At 39.9% G+C, this 18,662-nt stretch overlaps 1 protein-coding gene across 5 annotated transcripts in view; it reads left to right on the top strand.

Moving 5' to 3' along the window:
* Positions 1 to 18,662, top strand: part of Herpud2 (HERPUD family member 2) — a 45,729-nt gene that overhangs the window by 10,571 nt on the left and 16,496 nt on the right. For all 5 annotated transcript variants that reach the window (XM_045130121.1, XM_045130122.1, XM_045130123.1 and 2 more), the window contains exons 2-5: positions 1,371 to 1,448; positions 4,664 to 4,777; positions 7,737 to 7,888; positions 17,867 to 17,989. In XM_045130121.1, the coding sequence (XP_044986056.1) occupies positions 1,371 to 1,448; positions 4,664 to 4,777; positions 7,737 to 7,888; positions 17,867 to 17,989 (467 nt within the window). The remainder of the gene's footprint in view (positions 1 to 1,370; positions 1,449 to 4,663; positions 4,778 to 7,736; positions 7,889 to 17,866; positions 17,990 to 18,662) is intronic.

Raw genomic sequence — 18,662 nt, 5'->3', positions numbered from 1 at the left:
CTGGCTTTATGTGGGTACTGGGCAATCAATCCTGGGTCCTTTGTTTTCTCTGTCTTCTGTAAAACAAAACATTCTGCCAGAGTGAAAGCACCTTGGGTTAAAGGGGGTTTGTAAGTTATTTGAAAGACTTTGTGTGCAAGCCCATTCTTGTTCTCCAGAGGTCAGTGGGGGGCTTCTCTCTGAAGTCTATGAGTTTCCTGTGGTTTCCAGTACCAGCTATGAGATCTCGCCCACTGAGCAGGCCTCATGTCCAAGCACAGAACAGTTGGTTAGCCAAGAGGCTGTGTGCCACTGTTGTACAAGTGTGTCCTCCTTGTCTGGCTGGGTGAGTCTGCAGGGCCTCCTGCTTAGGTATGCTATTGGTGATCATTGTCTTCCAGCAGCCCCCGTAGGGTTTTCCAGTACCTTGAGGGCTAGCCAGGAGGGAGCTAGTTTCCCCTGTGGTTCCAGCATCGTATCCCAAAGTCCTGTGGTGGCTGAGGTCATTTTAAAGCCAAAGTCAAGATGATCAGGAGCCAGCCAAGCAGGAGCTGGATGAAAACACTGCAAATAGGATGTCTGTGTTGGGAAAGAACCTGGGAATCTAAGCGAATGCCAGTGTGGCGAGAGAGTGAGACTACCAGTGGAGTAAGGAATTAAACTTCAATCTCGCAGAGTGGGAATGCATCGCAGAGTGATAGGATTGATTTGTGTGTTTTACAAGATCGCTCTAGTTCCTGACTTCAGACTGGAAGCATGAAAACAAGCTAAGAAAATGTTCTGTTTGTACATGTACCAGTTTGGCATGATATGAACTATAAATCTTGTATATGTGTATTACGATGTGTAAATTAGAACCAAAAAATTAGAAAGCAAAAAGAGAAAAAACATCAGCTAGGAGGTTGTTACAGATGCAAAGGCCAGAGATGGTGACTTAGATGAGAGGGATGGGCAGTAAAGATGGGAGAAGGTAGGTGGATCTGAGGGCTTTCTGGAGATAACCCATAGGACTTGCTGCAAGAGGGGAGAAAGGAGTCAGTGATGGCCCAAGTGTTTGGCTTACACAGCCTGAGGCAGGTTGCTTTAGGATAAGGAAGAAATAGAAGACATGACCAGGTGAACTAGCAGTTGGGACTGCTTATAGGTGTTTTCACTTTGAGTTGCCCATTAAGACATCAGAAAGTCTTATAACCAGCAGTTGGTTATATGGGTTGTGGTCATAGGGAGACAGTAGACTTGGGTGAAGAGACAAAAGAAACCTGGAATTGGATGGGAAATTGAGCAAAAGGCAAGTGATATGAATGAAGTGTGTGATGGGCCTCCTAATCCTTTTTGTATACTTTGTATTATTAGAAAAGTTGAGGTCTTCTTTTTATTATTCCATTTCTTAGTTGACGAAGGATCAGAGGCTGGTGTATTCGGGTAGACTGCTTCCTGATCATCTGCAGCTGAAAGACATTCTCAGAAAAGTAAGTTTTTCTTCTTTCTTTCTTTTTTTGTTTTTTGAAATCAGATACATCAGATAAATCAGAATATAAGAGGAGCTCTGTTTCTGAAAATTTAAGCAGTTTAGTTTTTCTTTCAAATCAACTCCCGTGGGTAAAGATGAAAACAAATGAGATAGGAGACAGTGTGATTGAGTACAGAGACAAGAGCTGAACAGTCTGTGTGCCCGCCTGAAGCCAAGGCTGGAGCAGGACGACAGGTTTGTGGTCAGGCATCTGCCTTCTGTTAGAAGAAAACATTCTTGGTGTGTCTTGAGTGCAGGAGCAGACTGTTCATAGCGGTGAAACATTGGTAACATGATAGCAACCTTTCCTCTAAGCCCCCTTTCACCAAGCTGTGTGACATTTTAACTTGAAAAATTGTTTGAGCTGGGAGTTTAATTTCAAGGGAGGAAACAGAATTGGTGTATCTGTTGTCCGACTTTAAATGTGACACACAGAGCTAAAATATATCAAAGTATAGCTTTTTGACAGCTTGAATGCTAGCTATTTTAATGGAAGCTTTTGGTGCATTGTCCTTTGTGAAATTTATACTTTTAGAACTTTTAAGCATTCGAAATGTTGCTCTTTTGTTTGTTAAGTCTAGCAGGATTTGTATGTGGAGGTTGACCTTTGCCCTTCACTCTTGCTGCTATCCTAGATATTCCTGCTAGGAAATGCTTTAGCCTATGCTTGTGGTCCCCTGCAGGAAACTTACCTGTGTCCTTGTGTCCCATCTGCGTAGCCGATGCCAGCCCTTCCTTTTGCTTCAGTCACATGGTGTCAAATGGCTGACATGCTTTAATATCTGCCCTCTTCTAAATACTGCAGTTTTGCAGTAGATTCTTTCTTTCTCTCTCTCTCTCTCTCTCTCTTGACTTTATTTTTATTTTATTTATTTATTTTGGTTTTTCGAGGTAGTGTCTCACTCTAGCTCATGCTGACCCAGAATTCACTATATAGTCTCAGAGTGGCCTCGAACTCACAGCAATCCTCCTACCTCTGCTTCCTGAGTGCTTGGATTAAAAAGGCGTGTGCCACCATGCCCAGGTTGACTTTATTTATTTATTTTTTAAGACAGTTTTAGGTGGATAGCCAAACTGAATGGAGAATAGAAGGATTTCTCATCCATTCCTTTGGACCCCCATTATGAATAGCCCATCCCAGTATCCTTATGATCAAGGAATCCACACAAACAGACCATCACTCAAGTCTAAAGTGTATGTTAAGTGTCATTCTAGGTTTGCACATTCTGCAGGTTTTGAAAAGTGTGTATATATAATGACATGTCTCTAACCCATTATAGTTTCATAAAGAATAGTCCTGAAATCATCTGTTTACTCATTTATGTGCAGGGGCTGAACCAGAGATTTGCACATGCTAGGCAACAGCTCTACCATGGAGCTCATTGTTTTTAATGTTTAAAGGGTATCTTCTTCATGTAATACAGCTGCGTTTATTATTTTATTTATTTTCTCAAGGACAGCCTAGTCCTGCATCTGAATACTTGTTAAAAGGCATTTGCTGCTAGAAGTGGTTGCAGAAAAAATTACTTAAAACAACTATTTTAGTGAAAAGTACTGTTATTATTTTCCTTATGTCAAGCACCTTGTGTATTATGTTTGTGCTGTGAAAGCTGTTTGTGTTAGAGTCAGTGTACCTGTTTCCTTTGAGTTAAATGTTGCAATTGGCTTTGCTTATTTAGTTATAGAATGTCTTATAGACACATTTCTTCTACTTCCTTGCTCATAATTTCTCACTCTGAGAGAGCCTGTTCCTAAATATTACACTTTGACTTCTTTCTCTCTCTCTCTCCCTCTCTCTTTTTTCCAGGGTAGGGTCTTGCTTTACCCCAGGCTGACCTGGAACTCACTATGTAGTCTTCCTGGCTGGTCTAGAACTCACAGCGATCCTCCTACCTCTGTGTCTCAAGTGCTGGGATTAAAGGTGTGTGCCACCACACCCGGCTTCCCTAACTCTTAAAGCTCTTTTAGTTTGTTCTTGTTTATGTACAAGACTTTTCAGTATTTCTCTTAATTATGCTGTAATGCCCTGGTCTGCTTTATTGACAACACACTGAGCCTTTTTAAGGCTGACTTTGCCTTTCTTGGATTCATCTGAGAATTAAGCAAAAGTTTAGGTTCATGGTTGGCAATTGATACTTGAGCCTCAGTTTCTAGTTTTGCTTCCCTTTCTCACCCCACAGACACCCCCCACCCACTGCTCCCTTGTGGCTCTTCCTTTTGTTTTTAATGCTGTCTCATCTGCGTATAAATGTACACGTGATCTCACTAGGCCCAAAGGTCATTCTAATTACTATGTAGAATGTTTTCTTTCAGTCATAGTCATAGGGTTGTGTAAGTACATGGGTATTCACAGAATACAGCTGAGGTATATGCTCTATCTCTCTGATAAATGTTACTACCAACAAGGAGTTTTGACCTAACTAAGAAAGCAGCAAAAGACTGTGTGCAACACCTTGCTAAAATTAAGGCATTTAAGACTGAGGTGGTGTTTTTTTTTGTACTTTTAAAATATTTACTTATTTATTTGAGAGTGACAGACAGAGGCAGACAGAGTGAGAGGGAGGGAGGGAGAGAATGGGCACGCCAGAGCCTCCAGCCATCGCAAACGAACTCCAGACACGTGCATCCCCTTGTGCATCTGGCTAACATGGGTCCTGGGGAATTGAGCCTTGAACTGGGGTCCTTAGGCTTCACAGGCAAGTGCTTAACCGCTAAGCCATCTCTCCAGCCCAAGACTGAGTTTTCTTTATTAGTGCTCTCAAGTAATCAAAATTTTTCACTGTTCAAAGTCTCCACAGACGAACCACAAGGTCACTCTTACATTCTCTTGGTACAGTGCTAAATGTATTTATGTTGAAATAATAGATTGTGTTTGTACAATATTTTAGCACTGCTTGCTTAAGGATTGATTGACATGTAAGGTGGTCACTGTTAATATAATACTTACTGAGTATTTAAACCACTCTTAGAGCAGAGAAAGTGTTGAATACGAAAGACCCCAGAATATTAAAGTGGAAAACCTATCTCCAAATGTTGACAGCTTACTAATAAAGTGGCTAGGCCAAAAAAGAAAGGAATGTAAGTTTTGAGTTAAGTACTTAGCTTAGTGACTAACTTTAAAAACTGCACATTTACCCAGTACTACCCTTTAACTGTAATCTTCTTTAATTTTAGCAAGATGAATATCATATGGTTCATCTAGTATGTACTTCTCGGAGTCCTCCCAGTTCTCCAAATTCCAGCACCAATAGAGAAAGTCACGAAGCACTGGCATCCAGCAGCAATTCTGTGAGTTGTTTTGGGAGGAGTGAACCTTGCAGCTTTCTCCTTCTCCTTTCTTCCCTGTGAAAACTAAGTGGTGGGTGGGGTGTCGCACGCATGAGGCTCTTGCGTTAAATCCCCAGCAATTAGAAAACAAACAAACAAATGAAACCATGAAACCAAATCAAACCAAATGGAATACAGAACAATTTGAGTTTGTGGGGTTTGAGATAATAGATTTTTTTTATGATTTATCTGTTTATTTTTTATTGTTTTTGAGATAGCATCTCATCTAACACAGGTTTGTCCTGAACTCACTTTGTGATTGAGGATAGCCTTGAACTCCAGATCCTTCTGCCTCTGCTTCTCAGCTGCTGGGATCACAGGCGTATGCCAGCCACCATACCCAGTGAGGCATTTAAAGTTTGTTTCAGATACCTAATGCACACTATCATTTTGAAGCCTGTCCACTGTGAGTTATAATTTGCTGAATGGCAGGTCACTGATGGGTGACAGAGCCAATCTCCACAAATAGTTACTGAAATACTCAGAATGGAACCATGATGTGGTTATATAACATTCTCAGGCTAGTAAAGTTTTAGAATATTAAGGTATTTAATGCCTATTTTATTCAAGATACATTAAATTATTTAAATTCAAAATATCCTAAATTTTCCTGAAGTAGCTTACTTGGCTAAGACGTGTGTGTGTGTGTTTGTTTTATCACTGAATTCAGACATACATTTAGACAGATTCAACCTGCAAGAGGAAGAATTGAAGTAGTCACTTGTACTCACTTTCATAATTAAGTCTCCGTTTCTCTTTCCCTATTTTTCCATCTGCATATATGTTTTGGAATTTTTTTAAGTGTTAAACTTTTTTAACTTAGACATTCTATACACAATTTAAAGACATTGGCCCAAATCCTTTTATGTTAAATGATTTTTTTTGTTTGTTTGTTTTTTCAAGGTAGGGTCTCACTCTAACTCAGGCTGACCTAGAATTCACTATGTAGTCTCAGGGTGGCCTTGAACTCATAACAATCCTCCTACCTCTGCCTAAATGATTTTTATTTTACATTAAAGTCATATATTTGAGGGTGAGAGGATTGATATAATGGCCACATATTTTAAAATTCTTGAATAGGCAGAGGACTTTGATTCACTGATTATGCTTCCCTTCTTGTTAGGAATCTAACCCAACATTAAGAAGGACATGCAAGGCAGGGCTGATAACTAATTAAAAGATCTTTCAATAGATAACTGCTAAGTGCTTCTTTAAGAACTAGCTCCTGCACTTACCATATTTAATCAGTATCTCTTCCATAGAAAGTAGTTTCCAGCAGCAACCATGGAAATTAGCTTATATTCAGCTGGAATGCATTTTGTGAATGCTGAAGGATCTTTCTTTATTTCTGCCTTGGTATGAGAGGGGACAAATAATGGATTGACATGGAGGTTTGTGCATAGTGTTGGGCCACAGTGACATTGTTCCAGTTTTTGTTGACTGATCCAGTGATTCCTTGGCCATGAGTTTATGCCATCAGCATACATAATATTTTCTACAGTGTTTTTAAAATCTAAACAATTTCAAAGGAAAGATAAGTTGAATTCCACAGGCGGGGGGCACGTATGTCTGGAGTTCGTCTGTAATGGCTGGAAGCCCTGGAACTCCCATGCTTTCTTTAGATCTTCCTGGTCCCCTTCCTCCTCTCTCTCACATAAATTAAAAAAAAAAAGTTTTAAAAATTGGGGTGGTTGACGCATGGCTAGGCATTTCTTCTATTAATTATGATACTTTATCATAATGCTCTACTTAATGAGAAATTTTGACCCCGTCCAAAGTCTTTCTCAGTTATGCCCTTGTAGAACCAGATTCCTTAATGATGTTTAGTATCTATTTTTAAAAAATTTTTTCATTTTTATTTATTTTATTTGAGTGTGACAGAGAGAGAGAGAGAGAGGCAGATAGAGAGCAAGAGAGAGAATGATTGCGCCGGGGCTTCCGGCCACTGCAAACGAACTCCAGACGCGCGCGCCCCCTTGTGTGTCTGGCTAATGTGGGTCCTGGGGAACCGAGCCTCGAACCGGGGTCCTTAGGCTTCACAGGCACGCGCTTAACTGCTAAGCCATCTCTCCAGCCCTTGGTATCTATTTTTTGGTGAAGCAATAGCTTTGAGAAAAAAAAATTTTTTTTTTTTTTGAGGTAGTGTTTTGCTCTAGTTCAGGCTGATCTGGAATTTACTATTTTCTAACTTCTGTATATTGGGCAGGTCATCCAAGAGTCACATTAAGATTATTGAATCCAGTTACAGATAACATTTGAACATGAGCATTAAAAACCTGATTAAGTGTCTAGGTCACTTTGTTAAAAAATGTTGATGATATTATAAAACTAAAATATTTTAGAACTGAATTTTGAAAATCTAGTTCAATCTCTTTTTCTCTCAGAAAGTGCAGATTGAGAGGTTAAGTGAATCTTAAAGTTAGATTCTTTGTTAATGTCAGAGGTAACATGAAATTATAGAACTTTTATTTCTGTTATATTCCTCATTATGTTAAACCAGCATGTTGCTAGTGCATATTATACAGTGCCTGGCACATAGTGACTGTTTGATTCAGTAATTAATAACATTTGAAAACAGTACTTTTATGTGTGTTAGACGTTGTGAAAGGGACTTTGTATGCTGTGACTTAATCTGCACAATTTAGTATGTAATCTTTTATGTTGTTCAGTACTTCATCTCTGTCTAGTTGATAACTCTGATACTGCTTAATGAAGGAGTTTTGGTTTTCTGACCTTTTAGGTGTGTGTGTATGTATATACATATACATATACATATATACATACATATATATATACATATATATATATATATATATATATATATATATATATATATATGAAGTGAATTTGTAAATTTTATTTCACAGAGATATTTTGTGAACACATGCTAAACAAAAGATAACTGTATTTTTCTGTGTAGGATTCAGATTATTCAGAATCAACAACTCTGTCATCCAGTCAAGAATCCTTGCCTTTAGCCTCAGGTTCTTCGGAAGGACTGAGGCAACGTGTCCTTCCGCAAGCACAAGGTGACCCAGCGCAGAGTCATCAGTTTCCATATGTAATGCAAGGGTAAGTGAAGTTATGTTGCTTGCAAGTCACAATTGGGGCCCTATAAAATCATTAAAAGTCATTTACCTTTGATTTTCACAATAGTCTCCTTGCAGTAATTAAAGTACATTTGGAATTTATCTGTGACTCTGCCTTTATAGTTTGAGAACTACTAGAGGGTTAAACTTTTAGAAAGTTTGCCATACACCTGTATCAATTCTTAGACATCCATTTGGGACCTCAGTTTTCCTAATAGTCACCTAAAGATCTTGTTAAGATGTAGGTTTAGAGTTAGTAGGTCTTGATGTGGCCTGAGATTGGGCATCTTATTTACAAGGGTCCAGGGGTTGCTGACTCCAGGTACTTGGATTAGCGATCATTTAGGTAACTAAATTTTTATTTTTTCTTTTATTTTTCTTCTGTTTTTAAAATTTTATTCTCACATAAGCTACTTAATTTAGTCTTCTGAGGAGTGAGTAGGTGAGGAACAGTGTACTTTCAAGAGCATAGGGCTTAGTGATCTGATTTTCACAGGCTCACATATGGGTTTGAAAGCACCTGTCTTTATCCAAGGAACTGTTTCCCAGCCTATCCACTGGTGTTTTTGGTCAGCTAGACTCAGTAACAACTGAGATAGAATAAAATAGGTTGTGGTGCAGGATACGCCAAGCACTGTACATTACTGAAAACCTGTGGAAGCAATTTCTCAAGAAGCTTGCTGTGGTTACTCTTGTTTAACATAGTTTTCAGGCTTCTTGAGTTAGGCAGTTCCATAGGCAATGCAGCTGACAATTACAGCTAAAGCACATCTTTCAGGTATTTCGGAGAATGGGATCTCCAAGAATATGGTTTGTACATGAAAGCAGAATATATTGGTGTGTTATTTTTATTTTTCTTTAATTAAAAGATAAGGCTAAGAAATGATGATACTTTTTCTGCATTGCACAACCAGCCGTGTGGCCTAGGCCAAATCTGTGATTTGTTCTGGAAATGAAAAAGTGGCTAGGATCCCAAGATGGTAATGTAGGTGATATAACCATTGATTTCTTTACTAACTAGGATTGAAGAAAGATTCAAGTACTTTTTACTTAGAGCTTTTTTAATCATAATTCATTTTTTAAACTTTAATTCACAACTTCTATACATAGCCACAATATATGATGGTCGTAATCCCTACTCATCCTCTCTTCTGCAATGGTCCCTGAGCCCGGGAGGGTGTTAGACATGTCTCATATAGTGCTGAACACTCCACTGTCACTTCTTCTCAGCACTTTGATGAGGTGTTTCTTTTTTTTTTTTGTAATATTTTTATGAGAGAGAGAGAGAGAGAGAGACAGAGAATATCAGTTGGCCAGGGCCTCCAACCACTGCAGTAGAACTCCAGAAGTGTGTGCCACATTGCCTTCATGTGCAACCTTCTGTGCTTGTGTGTTTGGCTTACATGGGGCCTGGAGAGTTGAACATAGGTCCTTAGGCTTTGTAGGCCAAGTGCCTTAGCTGCTAAGTCATCTCTTCAGCCCTTTGCTGAGTTTTGAGTCTTTCCAGTGGTTATCACCATCTGAAACAAAAAGCTTCTGTGAACCAAAATTCAGAGTAGTATTAATGTATAGGCATAAAATAAAGTGCTTAGAGGGCAGCCTGATGGGTATAATATATTCATTTAGCCAAACAACTATAGTAGTTTCCCCCCCTAGGGCTTTTTACCTCCCCAGCCATTATGATTAGGTTTTCAGTACTAGGCAGGAATTTTCTACCATGGGAAGGGCCCCAATCCAATCAGAGAGCAGTGATTTTCCCCATAGCAGGCATGTCATCATTGTACCAGTTGGCCTGGCTAGCCAGCCATGTAGCTTGCAGAGTCCTCTGCTGGTGGACATTGATGACTTTTCTCCCCCAGTAGACTTCATAGATCTTCCTAGCATATGGCAGCTAGTCAGCAGGGAGGAAGCTTCCAGCAGCTAGCTGCAGCTTGACTTCTCATTGTCCTGTAGCACTTGCATGTGGAGTCTTCAGCATCAGGGTCTTACCATCTAGTTCTGGTGGGCAGTGAAGAGCAGAGAGTAGTGAATGCTGGTGCTCAGTCAGCCCTCTCCTTTTTATACCCAGGACCCTTACGGGCATGCTCAGAGGCTAGTTTCCTAAGCGATTCTAGGTCTTATCAAGTTGACATTATTCACCATTACAAGCATCCAAGGAATCATCAAAACTTGTTTTAAGTAAATGATTACTTTATGTAAATGATTAAATGATTACTATAAATCAAAAGATTTATTTGTAAAAAAGGAACATTCTTAAATGATCAAGTTACGGTATGCTGTCCTTTTTTTGTCCCTTCTGCCCTCCCACCAATTCACTGAAGACCCTCCTCTTTCTAGGTTGTCTTTCTTCTGTTTTGTTGTTTCATTCCTTCTGTACCCTTCTACCCTCTATATCCGATGTTGATGGGCTCCGTGTACCACCAGAGTCAGAGCTCTGCTCTCCTTTTCAGACGTCAGTTCAGCTTAAGTTTAATTAAGGCTGCATGTGTTTTCCGTCATGTAGGCAGTCTTCATCTCCACTGAGCTTGCTAAAATGCTGATTGCTGTTCCTTACTCCTTGAGGATTTGAATGGCCGCTTTTGGGATGTTTCTATGGAATCTGCCAACCTAACCATTCCATGGGAACTTCGCTTGGAGAAATACTAATATTGGCATTCCCTGCTTTGGGGGGAAACATGAGAAGGATACAGAAGGAAATATGCTCATCAAAATGGCAGTTCACTTACAAAGTCACATTTATGATTCCTGACTGACCACTTTTAGAATTATCCTATTTGTAATGTCATTTATTTAACTCTCCAAATTGCTGACTGATTTATAATAACCCAGTTTTATACATACAGTTTTTTTCTGTCTGAATTAGTAGCATCTTTATTTTACATTCAAACTGAAAACCTATTTATGTTCTATATTAATTTTTAAAAGTAAAATTTGCTTATAACCCACCACTTAGAAATAACCCTTGTTGAAGTTATAATTATTCTTCCATACTTTTCTACATATACTGTTAAAATAGAAATACTATACTTTTATCCTGCCTTAGAAACCTCTTTGTAAAACAGATTGGACATGGGCTTAGATCAAATATAAACCCATAATATTTAAAGTCTAGATCTTCATTTTTGGTTGTACTAATTTGATTACTCTATAGAATTTATCCTTTGGTTTTGCTGCATATTCACAATGTCAGTGATATTCACTAAGGCACTTTATTTTTCATACCTACAGGTCTGTCTTTCTGTCTACTTCAGGCTGTATATTGAGTTTAAGTGTTGTATCAATGGTCACAATCCTTGTGTAAACCAGTTCCAAAAGATTGTTAGAACCACATCGTTAGGTTTATCACAGTAATGGCTCCATTCCTAGGTACTAGTTTTTTGTATCATTTACTTTCTCAGCTGTGAACAGATGCCCAACCAGAAGCAACTTATAGAAAGCAAGTGTTTGATTTGGCTTACAGTCTTGGGAAGTGTCATCATGGTGGGGAAGTCATGATAAGACTGCATGCACGCTGGAGTGAGAAGCTGGTGTCACATCGGAAGGCAGGAAGCCAAGGATGGACAGGATGTGGGAGCCTGTCCCCAGTGACCCACGTCCTCCAACAATGCTCCACCTCCTAAAAGTTCCCTAACTTTCCCAAATGCCATCACCAGTTGGGGACCAGGTGTTCAAAACTATGATCCTGTGGGGTCATTTTGACATTTCAAATCAAAATAGGTGTATTTCATGTTTCTTATATGTGAGTCAGTGATTCCTTAGCATGTAAGAGGCCAAGCTGAGCCCTAAACATACTTAAAAGTCTTATACATGTCACACTTGCATTGATTGGCCAAAATAAAATACAAAAACCCTCAGCAGCATTGAGTTGGTAACTATTGCAAAATTATAACCAGTGCTATGCTGAAAAATGCTTAACAGTTGACTGTTCAGGGTAGAAACAAAAGAGTCCTGAATTTGCTGATTCCAGTGGTATGAATACCAAGTGTTAGGTCACAAAATTCCTGAACTTTAGCAGCCATCTCTTGTGAAACCAGTATGTGCCAGTTCTTGCCATCTTTGCCACTGAGTAGCAGAGTATGTACGCATAATGTCGCTGAAGATGAATGAACAACATTTGGGTTGACAGCTTTTCCTACTTTCAGTATATAGTGGTACAGAGTAAAGATTTATATTCCAAAAGGGAGGGATGGGGATGTATCATGGAAATACAAGCACAGTGAAACCAAGACCTTGCAGGGGAAGCACCGGGCCCTGCAGTTACACAGGCAGAATGTAGCCAGATCCATTATCGGAACATGACACAAACGGCCTCCAGCTCAGTTCCCAATAGAATTCTTACTTTTCTCTGAGTCTTCTCTGTCTGCACATTTCTTTTGCCAGTATCGTCTTCTGAACTCACTAGAATGATCTCTGCTTATAGCATTTTTCTCTAGCTGCATGCAGTTCCAAAATCCCACATTCCTCCTACAGAGTAGTTCCAAAGGTCTGCAAACCACATGATGAGGTTTATGACAGAAATGGCCTCCTTCTAGGTATCAATTTATGCAATGTATTACATTTATCAATTTCCATTTATTGAACCATCACAGCATCCATGGGATGGCAACTAATTGATCAAGATAGAATATACCTTTGATAGTTTTTAAAATTCAATTTTCAAGAATTTTATTGAGAATTTTTGCATACAAGTTCATCAAGGATATTGGTCTGTAGTGTTCTTCTTGTGTTTCTGTCTGATTGTGGTATTAGTGTAATTCTGGCTTCATATAAGGACTCAGAGAGCATTACCTACTATACAGTTTCGTGAAATAACTTGAAGTGATTTTAGTTTCTCTATAAGGCTTGGTAGAACTTAGCAGAGAAACCATCTGGGTCTGGACATTTATGGTTAGGAGGTTTTTTTATTATTCCTTCAATCTCATGAGATGTTATAGTTCTGTTCAGGTGATTAATCTCTTCTGCTTTTAGTTTTGGTAGGTCATATGACTCAAGAAATCCATTTCTTTCAGATTTTCTAATTTTGTGGAATGTGAGTTTTTAAAATATGTCCTAATTATTCTCCTAATTTGATTGCTATCTGCTATATCATCTCCTTTTTAATATTTTAATTTTGATATTTCTTTCCATCTGGTATTTTTGGATTTGAATAGCTCTTTTTTTCCCCCAAAGCCTTCAGAGGGTTCATTGTTTATTTGGGATCTCTCTATTTTGTAATGTTGTCATTTAGAGCTATCAACTTCCCTCTTAAGGCTGTCATCATTGTGTGTCGTAAGTTTTGGTATGTTAATGGTTTTATCATCATTTAGTGCTAAGAGTTTTGTGATTTTCTTTCTGATTTTATTTATTTGCAAGGGGGTGGGGAGAGAGAGGGAGAGAGAGAGAGGGAGGGAGAGAATGAATGGGCATGCCACGGCCTCTAGCCACTGCAAATGAACTCCAGATGCATGTGCCCCTTACGTGGGTCCTGGGGAATCGAACCTGGATCCTTTGGCTTCACAGGCAAACACCTTAACTGCTAAACCATTTCTCCAGCCCCACCTTTCTGATTTTTTTAGTGACCCATTCATTGCTCAATCTCTAGTAGTTGGTGTGTTTTCTATTGTTTCTCTTGTTGATTTCTAGCTTTATAGCAGTGTGGTGCATGCATCTGGAGTTTGTTCGCAGTGGCTGGTGGTCCTGGTGCGCCCATTCTCTCTTTCTCTCTCTGCCTCTTTCTCTTTGTCTATTGCTCTCAAATAAATAAAAAATTAAATAATACAAATTTTATTTATTTATTTGTGTGTGTGTGTGTGTGAGAGAGAGAGAGGGAGAGGGAGAGGGAGGGCAGGCACGCCAGGGTCTGTAGCCACTGCAAACACATTCCAGACACATTCACCACCATGTACATCTGGTTTATGTAGGTTCTAGGGAACCGAATCTGGGTCCTTAGGCTTTGTAGGCAAGTGCCTTAACCACTAAGCCATCTCTCCAGTGCAGACTTCATCTAGTGTCTCACTTTGTTATTAATACAAGATTTAGGGAGTTTCCAGATCTGTGCAAAGATATGTCAGCTTCCTGGGATAAATGCTAAGATGTTGATATGCATGCATTTCTACAAACCTTACACTATATATTTTGGGATCACATTGTAATTTAGGGACCAGGCGGATAAAAATAAAACCAGGCCAGCCTGGGCTAGTAAGACCTGAGTTTAAAAACAAAGAAACCAAGCCAAACCAAACAATAACAAAAGTAGGTAACTGTGTTAATTACTTTTATTTTTCTATGATGAATACTTTGTAGGAAGCAACTTAAAGGAGGAAGGGTTCATTTTGGCCTACATTGAAGGGCACATCATACTGGGGGGAGGCAAGGAAGCAAGAAGTCTGTGGCCGCTGGTTACACTAGGTATGTAGTCAGCAAGCTGAGGGAGGGCAGGAAGTGTGGCTGTGCTATCAAACTTCAGGATCTTCCCCTGTAACCTACTTTCTCAAGCAATACTCTACTTCTTTTTTCTTCCCTAAGTTTTATTTTTATTTATTTATTTATTAGAGACGGGGGGGGGGGGGGAGAGAGAGAGAGAGAGAGAAAGAAAGAGAATGGGTGCACCAGGGCATCTAGTCACTACAAATGAACTCCTGACACATGCGCCATCATGTGCATCTGTCTTACATGAGACCTGGAGAATCAAACCTGGGTCCTTAGGCTTTGCAGGCAAGTCCCTTAACCTCTAAGCCATCTTTCCAGCCCAAGACTCTACTTCTTAAAGGTTCTACAATTTTTCCAAAACAGCACTCCCAGCTGGCAGCCAAACTGAGTTAACAGAATTTCAACTGACTTTAAAATGTATGCATAAGCATGTTCTGCCACTTTTGGTCCTTTAGAAAATAGCTTACATTTTAAACATTCATTTTTGTATTTTAAATTGTTTAGCTGATATATATATTTTTTCCCAGTATGGTCTTTCTGTAGCCAGGCTGACCTGGAATTCACTATGAAGTCACAGGCTGGCCTTTTACTCCCGACAGCCCTCCTACCTTTGCCTCCTGAGTGCCGGGACTAAAGGTCACCATGCCTGGCTAGCTGCTACATTTTATTTTATTATTTTAACCTTTTTTATTGACAGCTTCTTTAATTACACACAATAAACCATGATAATTCCTTCTTCTTCCCTCCTCACAAATGCACCCACCATTATATCCCTTCCTCCTGTCAATCAGACTGTCTTTAATTTTAATGTCATGATCTTTTCCTCCTATTACGATGGTCTTGTGGAGGTAGTGTCAGGCACTGTGAGGTCATGGATATCCTGGCCATTTTGTGTCTGGAAGAGCGCGTTGTAAGGAGTCCTACCCTTCCTTTGGCTCTTACGCTCGTTCCACCACCTCTTCAGCAATGGACCCTGAGCCTTAGAAGGTGTGATGGAGATGCTCAGTGCTGAAATCTCCACTGTCATTTCTTCTCAGCATTATGGTGCCTTTTGAGTCATCCCAGTGGTTACTGCCATCTGAGAAGCTTCTCTAATAAAAAATGAGAGTAGTATTGATAAATGGGTATAAACATTAAGAGAAGTTCTTACAGGGCAGATACTGAGCATCATATATGCATTTAGCCAGATACCAGCAGGCGTTACACCCCTAGGGCTCATGACCTCCTCATCATAGGCTTTTGACTAGGTTTTCAGTACCAGGCATGTACTCCCTCCTGTGGAGCGGGCCTCCAGTCCAGTAAGAGAGCAGTTGGTTTCCTCCATGACAGACATGACACTGGTGCACCAGTTGTCACATTTGGCCGGGTTGGCCAGTCTTAAGGCTTGCAATGTGCCCTGCTGATTTGTCACCGATGATGATTTCTGTCTCCCATAGGGCTGCAAACAGTGTAGCTTTTTGTAGTTTTCTGTCAGCTGGTGTACAGGGAGGAGGTTTTCAGTTAAGCTTGATTTCCTCAGTGACCTGTAGTCCCGGCATGTGGAGTCCTCATCAATAGGGTGTTACCATCTCCTGGTGAGAAACCAAGAGCCTTGGTAATGGCCTGTAATGCTTGAGGGGCATCATCAGGGACCTCCCTGGCCATCAACTCACTGAAAGGTGTCCTATCCCTGGCACTGAAATTTTCCTGGTAACAATCTATGGCTTCTGGGTGCACCATTATCCAAAGAGGTAGGTTTCCATATGGCTTATTCATAACATCTTAAATTTTGATGGACCCTCTCCACCCTTCCTTCCTTTACTCAATTCTTTCCCATGACCCCATTCAGTCCAAACAGTCCCAGTCATCTGTTCATCTACTTGCATGTATACCATACCCTCCCCTTAAGTCCTTTCCCTTCCTCCCTCCCTAACAGCCCCTTTCTAGCTTACTGGCTTCTGCTACCAACTTTTACTCCAACTGACATAAAAATCTGCACATTTGTAGCTAGAATGTACTATTTTAAATTATACTTTATTACTAATGCATTAGTTGGCTAGTTCCCCTATTCCTCAAAATATTTTGTCATTAAAATTATTTCAGGCTTTTGGCTCTTCTTTTTGAGTACTGCTTTTGGGTGTGTGTGCATGTACTGTGTGTGCGTGTTTATGTATGTGTGTGAAGGGTGGGGGCTGCATGTGCCACGGAATGCATGTGGACGCTAGAGAACTTCAGGGTTTGTCCCTCCTCTTGTGTCTCGTTTGAAGCAGGGTCTCTTGTTGGCCACTGTGTTCTCCGAGCTAGTGGGCTCCAAAGCCTCGGCATGATTCTCCTGCCCCTGCCTCTGTTCTTGTCACAGGTGTGACATGAATAGAGAAGCTGGTGCTGCCATGTCTGGCTTTAGGGGCTGTAGGGATGTGGACTTGGGTCCTCACGCTTGCACAGCAAGGGCTTCGTCTACTGAGCCATTCCCCAGGCCTAGGCTTTGGTGCGTAAGGAGAATGTACTTAAAATGAAAGTGTTTTTGGTTGTCTGTGCTGAAGTGAGAAGATAACAAATGTTCAGTCTTGCTACAAATTTTATGGATAACTTGTTTGGTCTGAATACTTGGGCTCAGAGCCAACTTAAGTAAGACATTGTTTTATTTGAAGAATATTGAAAATAAGCATATTTCTTTCTGCTAGAATGTTTTCTTTTAGCTGTCATACAGATATTTAGGTATCACTGATTTTGGCATTCATTTTTATCTTTTTCAATGTATAATTATTTAAATATATTTTACTTATTTATTTATTTGATACAGAGAAAGAGGGAGAGAATGGACATGCCAGGGCCTTCAGCCAGTGTAAGCACTCCAGATGTGTGTGCCCCCTTGTGCGTCTGGCTTACATGGGTCCTGGAGCATCGAACCGGGATCCTTTGGTTTTTCAGGCGAAAGCCTCAACTGCAAAGCCATCTTGTCAGCCCTTGGCATTTTAAAAAAGTTTGTTTTAGTTCATTTTCATCCCTCTCCCAGTCACCCTCTTTCCCCCCTTCCTTTTCTTCCTCCTGTTTACATGTCATGTGTTTCCTTTTGCCCTCCACTCACCTCTTTTCCTACTCAACTCTTTATACTCACTCTTGGTTACCATTCTGTCATTATAGGTTTCACCCACATTGGCTCCCTATAAATACATACTTCTCGATATTATATAAGCTAGGACCCACATATCAGAGAACATGTGGTTTTGGTCTTTTTAACCTTGGGCCGTTTTACTTAAATTCTTTTCAGGTCTATCCATTTTCCTGCTAATTTTATTTCCATACTGCTGAATAAATTCCATTGTGTATCTACACCATGTTCTCATTATCTGCCTGTCATTGGGCATCTAGGCTGATTCCAATTCATAGCTATTGTAAATAGAGCCCCAGTGAACCGTGATATGTAAGCATCTCTTCAGTAGAGGGTTTCTCCACTAAGGTGTAAAATCATTTTAAATGAAGTGGTTGACATAGTTCACAAGACAAATTAAAGACATGTTTAACTTCTGATGCATTACATGACACTTTGCTATTTTTTTTTTTTTAATTGCAGAAATGGAGACAACCAGTTTCCTGGGCAAGCTGTTCCGCCTGTGCTCCCCATGTACCCCGTGTTCAGTCCACTGCAGATGCTGTGGTGGCAGCAGCTGTATGCTCATCAGTATTATATGCAGTAGTGAGTTCATTTGAATTGGTTGCTTTGTTGCTTTATTTTCTGGTTTATCTTAAGTTTATTTGGGATTTCATTTGAGTATGTAATATTGGTTATTTAAGATTGTTATCAGTAGGAATTCATAAACTTTACAACAGACCCTTTGTTTTAAATTATTGGGCTAAAAGAAAGAGTGTTTCACATCAGCTAAATCGTCTCTTGGCTCCTTTTCTCCCCTAATTGTATTTATCAATATTCATATATTTACTTTAATATTATCTCTGTAGATTATATTATCTATAGATTTAGGAAAACATATTGGAATGGTTCATCGGATGGTAGCTGTTATAGTTAACTTAATGTGGCTGGGACACAACATCTGACTCAAGGCAGCTGCTGAGAAGAGAGAATTTATCTTGGCTTACAGTCTCAAGGGGAAGCTTCATGATGGCATGATGGTAAAGCGTGGCATGAGCAGGGGCTGGGCATCACCTTTGCCACAGTAGGTGGAAAACAACAGCAAGAAAATTAGTTGAGCTTTGGCAAGGGGGAGCTGGCTGTAATACCCCAAATCCCACCCCCAGAAACATCTCCTCTTCCAACAAGGTGCCACCTTCCCTAATTGTCACCATAGAGACCAGCCATTCAAAATACATGAGTTTATGCAGGTACATCTGATTCAAATCACCACATGAGC

The sequence above is a fragment of the Jaculus jaculus genome, chromosome 11 (assembly GCF_020740685.1).
Source record: "Jaculus jaculus isolate mJacJac1 chromosome 11, mJacJac1.mat.Y.cur, whole genome shotgun sequence".
NCBI classification, from domain to species: Eukaryota; Metazoa; Chordata; class Mammalia; order Rodentia; family Dipodidae; genus Jaculus; species Jaculus jaculus.
This window is presented reverse-complemented; position numbering and strand designations above follow the sequence as displayed.